At 48.2% G+C, this 13811-nt stretch overlaps 1 protein-coding gene across 1 annotated transcript in view; it reads right to left on the bottom strand.

Moving 5' to 3' along the window:
* The window catches only part of LOC111141235 (cyclin-J-like protein), a 53151-nt gene that overhangs the window by 15916 nt on the left and 23424 nt on the right, over positions 1-13811 (bottom strand). The window contains exon 2 of the mRNA XM_022493658.1: positions 10330-10543. Within this exon, the coding sequence (XP_022349366.1) occupies positions 10330-10543 (214 nt within the window). The remainder of the gene's footprint in view (positions 1-10329; positions 10544-13811) is intronic.

Below are 13811 nucleotides of genomic sequence, written 5' to 3'. Positions count from 1 at the left end.
TCAAATGAGTAAACCCGTGCAAAGAACTCAAAACCCTGCCTGGCATATAAACAACATATTAGCCCTTCCCTGATCACTGGGGCCAGGATCTGCCCTCCACCCCCAAATTCTGATTACAGAAAAAAATAATGTAGTGAATCTGCAAGTAATTTATTTTATTTTATTATTTTTTTTTAATTAAGTAGGCTCCATACCCAACACGGGGCTCAGACTCACGACTCAGATCAACAGTTGCATGCTCTACCGACTTAGCCAGCCCCTTATTTTAATCTTGATCGTTTTCACTATTTTCTAATTTTCTACAAAGAAGAAATATCACTCTCCCACTGAAAAAAAAAAAGTTTAAAATTCTCAGAGGATGCCACTGATGGGACCATAGAAGCCAGAACCAGCAGAATAACTGCCAAAGAAGGTTCCAGAACATGATTCTGCCTTAGTCCAAGACTATCTCAGTGTGAATCTGCTTTACAAATGCCCACAGTTTCCTAGAAGAGTTCCAGGAACCCCAACATGTCAGTGACAAAGAAGACACTTTTCCTGTCTAGACACTGACATGCCTGTAATTAAACACTCAGGAGGGAGAGGCAACAGATACTCCTTTAAGACAATCTTGAAAATCCAGGCAAACACATCTAACATAAAAATCACCTTGGGACACCTGGGGGGCTCAGTCAGTTAATCGTCTGCCTTCGACTCAGGTCATGATCCCAGTCCTGGGATCAACTCCCACATCGGCTCCCTGCTCAGCGGGAAGCCTGCTTCTCTCCCTGCCTGCCCTTCCTGCCTGCTGCTCCCCGTGCTTGTGCTCTCTGACAAATAAATACATAGAATCCTTAAAAAAAAAATCATCTCTGGGGCGCTTGCGTGGCTCAGTGGGTTAAGCCTCTGCCTTCAGCTCCCGTCATGATCCCAGGGTCCTGGGATCGAGCCCCACATCGGGCTCTCTGCTCAGCAGGGAGCCTGCTTCTCTTCCTCTCTCTGCCTGCCTCTCTGCCTACTTGTGATCTCTGTCTGTCAAATAAATAAATAAAACATTAAAAAAAAATTCATCTCTAATCTCCCCACCCAAGGGTATAATGGGCTGGGTCTGAAAGTTTTAAAACAAATGGATGTTGCCCTGCTGGTAGTACTCTGAGTCACACTGACTAGGTGGGGGGGGGGGTGTGTGTGCCCAGCAAAGCGCAGGCTGCGGGGACCAGCAGAGCAAACGCTCTGGAAAACTCAGCGGTGGCTCTCCCAGTGGGGAGGGGCCCAATGAGTAAGAACCCCATAGCTCTGCCTCTTCACTTCAGCATTAACAGGAGAATATGTAAACGCAATCCTGGATGTAACAGGCGACAAGGTAAGGTTAAGACACGTCCAGAGAGGGTTCAAGGTTAAAGTAAGTGAAAAGAAAGACGCTCAGCTCCCAGCAGCCAAGCTGCAGGTAAGTGTGGAAGATCAGACAGGCACCTGACGTCAATCTTGGTCCTTTTCCCTCTAAGACGTAGGCCAGGCTATTCTGAAAGTAAAGACACTTAGATCTTCTTAGAAGGGCCACTGGCTTGGGCTGGGAAGGTGCCCAGAGCCCTGCTGGTAATCCCTGGCTTGAAGGCTGCTTCTCTGGGAGATGCCTTCAGATCCTAAGCAACATGAAGACGGGGACTTGATCTGCTTTGTGCCCCCACGGTTTCCCAGGCTCAGCGCACAGTAGGTACCATGTGTGTGGAATGAGTTATCTTCAGTGACAAGGGCTGTAGATATTTCGTTTGCCACCGCCTCCCCAGATATACAACTTCTGGTATACAGCAGAGTCAAATAAATGTTTTTTGAGTGACTTGCCCATGTGGGGGGGTCAAGGGCTCCCAAAACTCCCATTTTCAACTAACCTATGCATCTTAAGATTCCTCCCTTATGGGGCGCCTGGGTGGCTCAGTGGGTTAAGGCCTCTGCCTTCGGCTCGAGTCATGGTCCCAGGGTCCTGGGATCAAGCCCCGCATCAGGCTCTCTGCTCAGCGGGGAGCCTGCTTCCCTTCCTCTCGCTCTCTCTGCCTGCCTCTCTGCCTGCTTGTGATCTCTGCCTGTCAAATAAAATAAATAAAATCTTAAAAAAAAAAAAAAAAAGATTCCCCCCTTTTTCCCCCCCCCCCCCCCCACAACCCCCACAAAACCCCACTTGGATCCCAGAACCTCAGGCCCTGGACCAACAGGCCCGAGCACTAAACCTGCTATAAAGCAAACTACATTTCTGAGTTTCCGGCCCAGTCGGCTTTCTGACCGACACATCACCCCAAATCCTTTCCCTGAAAATGGCTCTAACTAAGCCTGCCAGCCTGCAGAGATTGGAATAGGAAATGGAAAGTCACCATGTCCTCACTCACTTCCCTGCAACATCAGAGCCCTAGGCCGGGATGTACTTGGTGTGACCCTCATGAGACAGTCCATTTTTCCCAGTGCGCCCCATGCCGTGTGGCTGCCAGCGAAATGCCACTGATCAGGAGATGCACATCGACGTTGCTGCAGCTTTCTGGAGGAAACAATCGATGGCTGTCACATGAAATGCACATGTGGAATGTCAACGCCATCCTGATTCCTCAAATGTAAGGCCATGGCAGGGAGGAAATGCTAGTACTCCTCCTAGCCACCTTTCTTTTCAAAGTTTTTTGTTGTTTTTTTTTTTTTCCAATTTATTTTGTATTTTTAAAAAGATTTTATTTATTTATTTGCGAGAGAGCTAATAAGCAGAGGGAGCGGCAGAGGGAGAAGCAGGCTCTTTGCTGAGCAGGGAGCCTGACATGGGACTCGATCTCAGGACCCCAAGATCATGACCTGAGCTGAAGGCAGACGCTTAACCAACTGAGCCACCCAGGCGCCCCTGCTACTAACCACCCTTACACGAATTACCTCTGCAAGGGGGGCAGCCATATTTCTTTCCTTCCAAAGGTTTAATCCTGTAAATAAATCTTAAGCTTTGTCTAAAGTACACCTAAAAAAAAAGGACACCTGGGAAAATGGCCCCCTTTGCATCTGCTGGCTACAATCAGTGCCCTAGAGGCATCTGAAACATTCCCGGTTTGGGGGAGAGCTGTGTGCTTAACCTCCTCAGGCCTTCCTTCACTCCTGTCTACCAGGAGGGATTAACACTGCTTTCAAGTTTCCAGATCTCCAACAGAGACCCCATCCCACCCTCCTTGCCCTGCTGTCAAAGAAGCTGCTAGGAAGAAGCAGCAGTTGCTAAGTAATCAAAGCAGGGGGAGGGAGGGAAGGGATGCAGGGATGTCTGAGGGGGAGTGAAGGTGTTTGACTAGGAGAGATAAGGGCCTCTCCTAGAATTTCCTGAGGTCCAGAGCATAAGCCCTAGACAGGCAATGGCTTCTATCCGTACCTTTGCTAAGAGATGAAGTTATTGATTTCTGGCTTAAGGAGTCTTAAAATCCACTGGGTCTGGGGAGCTCATGTCTCATCTGGGCATGCTGGACAGGACAGGCAGACAGGTGGGACATGAATGTACCCCTTGCTGGGAGCACAGAAGAAAAGCCACAAGTAGACACCTGTGAGGGGCCAGCAAAGGGGAGGGACACTGCTCCCCTTCTGGTGGTTTATTTAGGTGGAGAAGCATGGTTCCAAAGGCTCCCACAAATTGAGCTCAATTTAAGAAAAAAGGGATCTCATCATCTGTTAGTTAAAGCCTCTGCAAAGCAATTTAGGACTACCCATCCAAATCTTAAATGCACAGAGTGAACACACCTCTGACCAAAGCAACGGCACCGCGGGGCATTCTTCTCACAGACACACTTACACCAGCAGAGTTATAGGCAAAAGGAGAGCTGCTGTCATACTGTTTATTTATAGTAGCGAAAAAAATGGACAGCAATCGAAATGTCCACCGACAGGAGTCATCCCACAGACGGCAGTGTTTATGACATGGAGAACTCTGAGATCGATGGAGAGTTAAGGTAAACCCTGCAGACGGACAGAAAAGACGCTCCCTGATGGACTACAAAGAACGAGTTTTTGGTACCAACCCCCTTGTGTAAGGACACGGCTCATTCTGGTTATTCACAGAAGCTGTGTTCTATCAAGGCCCTGGGGACACTGTACCAGCAAACACAGAACCACATTCCCAGGGCAAGTACAGCCTTAGGCTCTTCTGAGCCTCCGTCACGTTTTCATCAATCGATCAATGCAGAACCTGTGTATTTCTGGTCAATATACTACTGATTCATTATCACTGAACCCACGGTCGGCAGTATGAGAACTCACGCCCGCACAAACCTTATCCAGCACATTGTTTTCTTTGTATGGCACATCACAGCCTTGTGTTCAGGAATGCTAGACAGCATGATGCGTGGGGCCTATTTATTTATTTATTTATAAAAAGATCCACTTATTTATTTTACGGCGGGGGGAGGGGGAGAGCACGTGAGCACATGTGCTTGTGGGGAGGGTAGACAAAGAGAGGAGAGAAGACTCCTCGCTGAGCATGGAGCAGAGGCCGGGCTCGATCCCACAACCCTGATATCAGGACCTGAGCTGAAATGAGCTAAAATCAGACCCTCAGATGACTGAGCCAGCCAGGAGCTCCTTAAGGGCTGTATTATTTTTTAAGTTTTTAAAGATTTATTCATTTATTTGACAGCCAGCACATAAGCAGTTATAGCAGCAGGCAAAGGGAGAGGGAGAAGTAGGTTCTCCACTGAGCAGGGATCCCACAAGCAGGACTCAATCCCAGGATGCTGCGTTAATGACTGGAGCCGAAGGCAGTCGCTTAAGTGACTGAGCCACCTAGGCGTCCCTTGAGCACAGTAAAAGTACCAACAAGCACAAAAACGAGGAAGTGTGGCACTAAACAGAGGAAAGGACCCTCGTTTGTAGGTACAAGAGCTGAAAACACGAAGCCAGAGCCTTGCGTTGTTCGACCTCAGCTAGGAATGTGCACAGGGTGTACGGGGTGACTGCCCGTGTCTGCAAATGACCGCCCAAGTTCTGTAAATACAGATTTTTGAGGTTACAAATAAATTTTAGTGAATAGGAAAATTCGCAAGTACAGAATCTTTGAATCATGAGAACCATGTGCCTGTACATGCACAGAACTTTTCTAAAAAATACACCAGCTTGGTTTTGAAAAAGACAGAAGAAACTACCACCAGAAGATCTTTGGCAAGTGGGATGGGCAACATGTTTTTTACTTTATTCTTTGGATCTCACTGCCCCAGTGAATATACCATTTCTAGTTTTAAAAATCTACAGGAAAGGGGCACCTGGGTGGCTCAGAAAGTTAAGCATCCGACTCTTGGTTTCAGCTTGGGTCATGATCTCAGGGTCATGGGATGCAGCGCCGTCTTGAGTTCTGAGCTCAGCATGTAAAGTCTGATGGAGACTGTCTCTCCCTCTCCCTCTGCTCCTGTGTGCACGTGCTCTCTCTCTCTCAGATAAATAATAAAATCTCTAAAAAAAATAAAAATAAACAAAAATGTACAGTAGGAAAATGAGCCTTTCTCCCGGTACACGTAGCATAGCATGGCAGATTCACTCTGGGCTAAAGGACCCTGCCCCACAGGGGGACCAGTGTCTTGCAAAAGGGGACACGTGACCACCCTCTTGCTTGATGCCTCCCTCTCCTGGGGAGGAAGATAGCTGAGATGAAGGGTGGCAGAGGATTCAGCCTCACCTACAAAAACCTAGAAGTCAGAACTTTACCCCAAGAAACAGACGTGTCACCCTTAGCCTTTCCTAGAAGTAGTCAGTAAGGGGCAGGATGGGGCTCACGGTCCAGAAGAGAAAGTATGATGGAACTAGGGTTACAGAGAGAGACAAAAGGAAAAGAAGGGACAAAGGGAGAATCTCATAACTTTTGCTTACTGGGCAGTTCATATGGGCGTAATCTAGGATTCATTTTTCCTCCTTGTGAATAAAAATAGACTTATTTTCCCAATTATGAAAAAACACAAGTAAGTCTAGGTCTGGAAGTATACACAGCAAACTGTGGCAACAGGACAACAGGTTTGGGGGAAACAAATTTTTTTATACAAGTGCTACTACTATTTGGATTTTTTATAAAAATGTATCTCATACTTTTTTTTAATCATCATAATAATGTCTTATATTTAAGGCCATACTGTCCTAGCAAAAAGGCCATCCTGGTCATGCCTCTGGCTCTTCTGATTTTCTTTCCCATAAATTTTTTCTTTCCCTTAAATTTTTTCAGGGAGAGAGAGAGCACACATGCAAGGGGGAAGGGAGCAGAGGGAGAGAGGATCTTAAACGGGTTCCATGCTCAGTGCAGGGCTCCATGCCCGAGGCAGGGCTCCATCCCAGGACCCTGAGATCATGAGCTGAGCTGAAATCAAGAGTCAGCCACTTAACCCACTGAGCCACCCAGGCGCTCCTCCCATCCTCTTTCCTACCTCAGGCTGCTCCATGCCCGGGGCCAAGGACTCGACACCCAGTCATCTCTGAGCCAGGCAAAAGCAAAACTCTTGAGTTTCCTTAAAAAGTTCAACATTGAAGAGCCAATTCTAATCAGCAATTCCACTCTTGAGTTTACGCCTAAAAGAACTGAAAACAGGTGTTCAAACAAAGCTGGTAGTGAATGTCCACAGCAGCAATGGTCACAGCAGCCAAAAGGCAGAAACAACGCAAATGTCCATCAACAGATAAAAGGATAAGAGGTGGTACATCCTACAACGGAATGTTATTCGGCCGCAACAAGGAATGAAACACTGATGTGAGCTACAACTTGGATGAACCCTGAAAAGTGAAAAAAAAAGGAAAGAAACCAGACATAAAAGCTCACAGACTGTGTGACTCTTTCAGAGGAAGTATCCAGAAGAGGCAAATCCAGAGAGATGGAAAACAGATGAGAGGCTGCCAGGGGCTGGGAGTGGGAAGGAGTGGGAAGCAGTCACTTGGTGGATCCAAGGGTGCCTTTCAGGGTGATAAAAATGTTCTGGAACTAAAGAGAGGGGACGGACAGTTGGACAACAGTGTGAATGTATTAAACAGCACGAAGCGGTATGCTTTATACCGGTTAAGATGGTAAATTTCACGCTGTGTTATGAATTTTACCCCAATTAAGAATAAACAAAACTCTGAGCTGCGTGACCCTCAGCAAGTTACTCAGCCTCTCTGAGCCTCTAGAATGGGCAGATGATGACACAACCATGTAAGCTGGTTGGGAAGATCATTCAGTGCTTGGCCCAGGGCTGGGCACACTTAAAGGGACCGGTAAACAACAAAGCTTGTCGTCCCTGGGACGACAGTGAAGGCGTCCTGTCAAAGCCAACTCACCTGGAAGTTGTGGGGTCTCCAGGCTGTCAAATTATCCTTTTAATTAAGCAACTACAGCAACACCAACAAAAAGACAGAGGGGGTGGGAAGCTGTATAAGATGGAGAGAGTGGAGAGAGTGTCTCTACCCGACTTACACTTATAGCCAGACTATAATTAGAGTGGGGTGCTCTCCTATATAGGAAATGCAGTTAACTCAGGCACAGGAAGACCAAGGGGCAGCTCTGCCACTTGTCCGCCATGAAACAACCTATGGGCTCTTGCTTTTCCCACCTCCTTTCATTGGCCTGTGGACATGGACCCCTTGACCGACCCGATTTATGAGGGCAGAGGGACTGTATGTAGGTGAGAAGGTTCCATCTTATCTGGAAGGTTCCTTCCTTATCTGGAAGCAGCTCTAAAACCCAAAGAATTGAAAGGCAGGGACAGGAACCACAGTTCTTCTTCTTGAGAATAATTTGGTACTGAATTAGCAGAACTCAAAGCTTCCTGAGGCAAGGTGACCCCCCCTTGTGGCCGACAGTCAGCCTGGGCAGAGGGGAGGGTGCAATGAATAGGATTTCAGGCTGTCATGGAAACTTTTCTTTCCGGAGGCCTCTGAGCATATGGCAGGTGTCCTACGAAATCCGTTCTTGCTGCTCCAGGCTGGCTGCTCCCCTCAGACATGGGGGGGGGGGCCTGGCGTCTGCCTCTCCGTCTGAAAGGCCCCCTTCCCTCCACCATGGCGGCAGCAGCACAAAGGAGTCTCCAGTGTGTGCCTCACATCCCAGCTCCCTAGACAGATGCTGGGGGACAGCCTGCACGGCCCCGTGGAAACCTAAGTCCCCTGCCCCCATGGGGCCTCGATGCAGCCCACAGATCACAGACAGCAGCAGGCCAAAGGCCACGGCGCAGACTCCTCCTGGGCCATCTGAAACGCGATGCCCGTTCTGCCCTAGGCTGAGGCTGGCGGGGATGCCTTGTAAGCCCAAGATGGGAGAGAGCGGCATGTTGATCTGGGACCTGGAAGGAACAGGCAGGCCGGATTCCCACCCCCAAGGCTGCTGTCTCTGCAGAACACAGCCAATGCAGCTGGCCCAAGGGAAAGCAAATCACAAACAGGGACGGCTGTAAACTGCAAGCCACAAAATGACTGGTGACAAGTAACGGCAAGTGGATGGTGCCGTGGCGGGAAACAAGAGTGTTTATTTTATTTATTTATTTTTTTAAAGATTTTATTTATTTATTTGACAGACAGAGATCACAAGCCGGCAGAGAGGCAGGCAGAAAGAGAGGAGGAAGCAGGCTCCCCGCTGAGCAGAGAGCCTGATGTGGGGCTCGATCCCTGGACCCTGGGATCATGACCTGAGCCGAAGGCAGAGGCCTTAACCCACTGAGCCACCCAGGTGACCCGAAACAAGAGTGTTTAAAACTCGAAAGCCATGCTTCCAGAACTGGGTGATCCTGCCCAGAGGGGTTCATGGCAGTGTGCAAGAGCAGACAAAGCCACAGGAGAAAACGGGTACCATCTTCTTGCGGAACCCGTGGGACTCAAGGATTCGGAAGCGGCTGATATAATAAAACAGGACGATTACATATCATGGAGAAGAATGTCAAATCTGACTTATTTCTATGCAGAAAGCACTAGACTTCAAGGAAGAGTCATGACCACAGATGGCCACCTTGGAGAAGCGCAGGACCTAGCACAAAAGGAACCCCTAGCTCCATTCACTCCTTTATTCCACCAACACTTTTTTTTCTTTTTTTTTTTGGAGGCCTCGTGATGTACTCAGCTCCCTACCCTCCCTGAAGCTGTTTCTCAGGGGAGGTGGGTATTAATGAAATGTATTTGATGCAGGGAAACGTGTATCAGGGCTATCTCATAAGGGCAGTGGGGGAGGTTTCTCAGGGATGCAGGGCCCAGTGACATTTAATGAGGACCACACAGGTGGGCCGGATTTGTGGTTGGGGGGGGGGGAAGCTCTCCAGGCAGAAGAGAGAGCATGTGCTGTGTGCAAAGTTCTACGACAGCAGGGGGCTTGGCCGGAGATGCACGAGGTCAGACAGGACCTGGACAGCTGATCCCTCTCCTCAGACTGTTGGTAAACCAGGGCAGGACGGCGGGACAAAACAGTGTTTTAAGTGCATGACCCAAGTAGCACAGCCACGTGGTCATCTCCACCAAGGCAGACAGACAGAGGTCAAAACCACACTGCGTGTTTTGTGAGGCCTTCCTCGAAGACGCAAATCCTAGGTGGCCAGTGCCCAGGCCTGGTGACCACACAGTGGGTCCCGCTGGGCCCCGGTCAAGCAGTCACATTTCTTTCTTTTTTTTTTTTTAAAGATTCTATTCATTTATTTGACAGAGAGAGACCACAAGCAGACAGAGAGGCAGGCAGAGAGAGAGAGAGAGAGGGAAGCAGGCTCCCCGCCGAGCAGAGAGCCCGATGCGGGACTCGATCCCAAGACCCCGAGACCATGACCCGAGCCGAAGGCAGCGGCCCAACCCACTGAGCCACCCAGGCGCCCCAAGCAGTCACATTTCTAAGAAGAGCGGTTGCTCGGGTTTCCCTTCCAGCATATTCAGAGCCCCTATGCCAGGAAGCAGGGGACACAGACTTCAGAGAACAGGTCTGGCACTGTGCCATTCTGGGCTCAAATCTTGGTCGGGTTTCCCTTCCAGCATATTCAGAGCCCCTATGCCAGGAAGCAGGGGACACAGACTTCAGAGAACAGGTCTGGCACTGTGCCATTCTGGGCTCAAATCTTGGCTGCTATCTACTAAGCTAGATGACCCAAAGCAAGTTTCTTAATCTCTCTGTGCCTCGGTAATATGGGGGTGGACTACAAGTATCTGTCTTCCAAGGTTACTGTGTGGATTCATTTAGATCTGCTACGAAAATCCTCATGGCTTAGTCCAGGACATTACTGATGCTGAAGAAAATGTTGACTATTAGGACTACAGATTGCACTCAGCAAAGGACAGACACAGAAGACATGCAAAGACCTCAGAAATGTGAAATGACTCGGGAGAACCCGGGCTCCAAGGAGGGGGACGGTGGGAAGCCGCAAGGGCACATACTTGCGAGCAGGAGACAGGAGACCGCCACGGCGTACAGCTGCTTGGAGGTGGTGATGTGATAGCGATCGAGGAAGTGGTCCAGCAGGTAGACGGCCAGGTGCCGGGCCGCGGGGCACAGCTGGCAGTGGCTGCTCAGCAGGGTCAAGATGTCGACAAAGAACCGGCGGCTCTTCAAGAGTGGGGAGTGGGCTCGGAAGGCGGGCAGCTTCAGCTCCTGCAGGACAGGCAGGATGGGGGTGGAGTGGTCAGGGCTGCCTCCTGAGCGCTTCGGATGCCCGGGCAAAGCGAGACATGAGGGCCTGCCTGCTGGCTGGTTGGGGGGCAGCAATTCCCTCCATAACCCATCCGTTTTCCTTCAAGTCCCAGGATGGTAGCCATACCCCCCCGCATTCCAGAAATCCCTGGACCGCCTCCCATCTGTCCTCAGTGAGCACAGGCTTGTGACGTGCCAAGGATATGATGACAGAGGCAGGTAACAGAGATAACAGGCCCCAGAGACAGTCATTTCCTGGGGAAAGGATGAGTATGTACAGGCCTGGGACTCGGGGGCCAGCACCCAAATTCTGGCTGTACTACTTCACCAAGTTGTGCCTGCTCAGTCACCGGCCTTCACCTTTGTCACCTCCTCAACAGCTGAGGAGCAGATGAAAAACGAACGTAAACATCCAGAACACAGGACCCTCTTAGGGTCCCCTGGCTTAATTCCCTCTGTGGGTGGGACTGAGAGAGATAACTTAAAAAAAAATATTTAATGTACAAAAAGCTGTTAAAATAAGAGTACAAAGAACTCCTAAAATACCCTTCGCCCAGATTCCTTAGTTTTCATTTTATCTTCGTGCTCTCCGCTTGTACATATACTTTTTTCCCCACAAGTAAATTCCAAACATACTTCCCCGCCAGGAGGCAACTTTTACTTTGTAATTTGGACACTACTGTGTTATCTGAATGTATTTCTCTAACACCAGAAAAGCCAACAAAAGAAATATCAAACCAACCAAGATTTTTGAGACAGGAAAAATTTCCTTATATACCTACCCTATTTGCAATTTAACTAAAGTAGGCCAGACACGATTTATTGAGAAAATGCTGTAGCTATATCTTGTCCAGTCGAGAAACTAAAGAGAAACAACATGGAGGGAAAACGGGCAAGGAAGAGCTGGCAGAAAAGGAACCGTGGGAGCTCATGCACAGCCGGTTCCTTGGGGGCAAGATTAAAACAAACCGGAGCCCCTCACCTGTGTAATGCAGCTTGCCTAGCCCTGGGGCTCCTCGTAGGGAGCAACAGTTCTGGGACAAGAGATACCTGTTCGATCATTCATTCATTCAAGAGATTTTTTTTTAACTTTTTTTTTTTTTTAAGATTTTATTTCTGAGAGAAAGAGAGAGAGAGAGGGGCAGAGGGAGAAGCAGGCTCCCCACTGAGAAGAGAGCCAGACTTGATCCCATGACTCTGGGATCATGACCTGAGCTAAAGGCAGATGCTTAGCTGACTGAGCCACCCAGGCACCTTCATCCAAGATATATTAATTCCTTCATCTGACTCAGTAAGTATCAAGTACCTTCTATATATCAGACATTATTCCAGGCACTGGGGATATAATTTAGAATAAGACAGACATGCACCTAATCATAAGATTAAAACCATAAGACTCTTAGAAGAAAACAGAAGCAAATCTTTAGGACTTCGACAACAGTCGATAGGGACACCAAAAGCAGAAGCAACAAAAGAAAAAAAATATGTAAATTGGACTTTGAAATTTAAAACTCTCATGCTTCAGAAGATAACATCAAGAAAGTGAAAAGACAACCCACAGAATAGGAGAAAATGTTTGGAAATCATGTATCAGTAAGAGGCTGTATCCAGAATATACAAAGAACTTCTACAACTCAACAATAAAAAGAGAACCCAATTTAAAAATGGACTAAGGGCGGAATAGATATTTCTGCAAAGATGACACAGAAATGGTCAATAAGCCCATGAGAAAATGTGCAACACTTAGTCACTAGGGAAATGCAAATCAAAATCACCCTGAGAGAGCGCCTCACACCCACCACAATGGCCACTGTAAAAACAAAAATCAGAAAATAAACACGTGTTGGTGAGGATGTGAACAAACTAAAAACATACAGCCACACAAAAACTTGCATAGGAAAGCTTCTAGCAGCATTAGCCAACATGAGCTAGGGAAACTAGAAGGACCCTAAGAAAGACTACTTTTTTTGTTGCCTCTACTCTTGCTAGAACCTACCGCCCCACCACACACACACCTTACAGTACAGATAATGGCTGTCCTCCTCGTAAAGGTCAAGGAGTTAATGATTTCTTGAGTCTTTCAGCACAACAGATAACATCTAAAGAGTGATGAGGCAGGGTCATCTTAAACGGTTTTCCAAGACCTATGAGTCACCGAGACCCCTGGCTCCAGGGCATAAGTGCCTTCTGGCAGACACCTAAACACTTCTCTTCGTTCCTGGATGCCTGAGAAGACACTGCACCAGACCACCATCCTCAATAAAAACCCAGACCACAAGCAAAGACTGAGACTCACTCTTCTTTCCTTTGAGTCTCCCAGACACACTTTATCTGCTCTAGGTCTCCACCAAACTGCTCTCACTTCCTGATATCTATCCTGTGAGAAGCTAAGGACCCACTTGGGGGGGGGGGCGCTGTGGGACCCAGCCAGCCGGCCGTGGCAGTAGCCTCCAAATGGAAATAACCCGAATGTGTACCAGCTGATGAATGGGTACACAAAACACAGTAAATCCACACTGTACAATATTATTTGGCCACAAGAAAGAACACGAACATGACCCTTAAAAACATGCTATGTAGAGAAAAGCCAGTCATAAAAGACCACATATTGTGGTCCTATTTATATGAAATACTCAATACAGACAAATCCATATAAACATGAAGTCCATCACTGGCTGCTGGGAGCTAGGGGTGGGTAGAGGTTAATGTGGGGGTGACTGCTAGTGGATAGGGGGTTTCTCTTTGGGATCATGAGAATATTCTGAAATTAGATAGTGTTGATGGTTGCACAATTCTGCATGCACTAAAGGCAACTGAACTGTATACTTGAGAAGGGTGAATTCTATGGCATATGAATTATATCTCAATACAGCTGTTGTAAAAAGAATAAGATGGACACATCACCCATTCTCATGAGGTTTATGGCCCAGTAAGCGAGAGCTAGAAATCAAATGATAAGGCAATTACACAAGTTCAAACTGTGACCCATGCTACAAAGGAAAGCCAGGGGCAGTGACTGCCTCGCACACCTTTGAGGAGCGAGGCCTTCCCAGTGAAGGGAAGCCTGACCTGAGCCTGCACGCTGGGACCTCTTCTCCTCTGGCGCGTTCCCCCGCAGAGCCCGGGAACCCTGGAGCTCCGCTCTCAGAAGGTGCTCCCAGGTGAATGAATTACTACCTCTCCCTTATGTTTACACATGAAGAAACAGAGGTTGAAAAAGTCCTGAGAC

Source organism: Enhydra lutris, unplaced genomic scaffold (assembly GCF_002288905.1).
Source record: "Enhydra lutris kenyoni isolate GAN:26980312 unplaced genomic scaffold, ASM228890v2 scaffoldscaffold5, whole genome shotgun sequence".
Taxonomy (NCBI): domain Eukaryota; kingdom Metazoa; phylum Chordata; class Mammalia; order Carnivora; family Mustelidae; genus Enhydra; species Enhydra lutris.
Note: the sequence above shows the minus strand (reverse complement) of the source record. Positions and strands in the feature narration are given on the sequence as shown.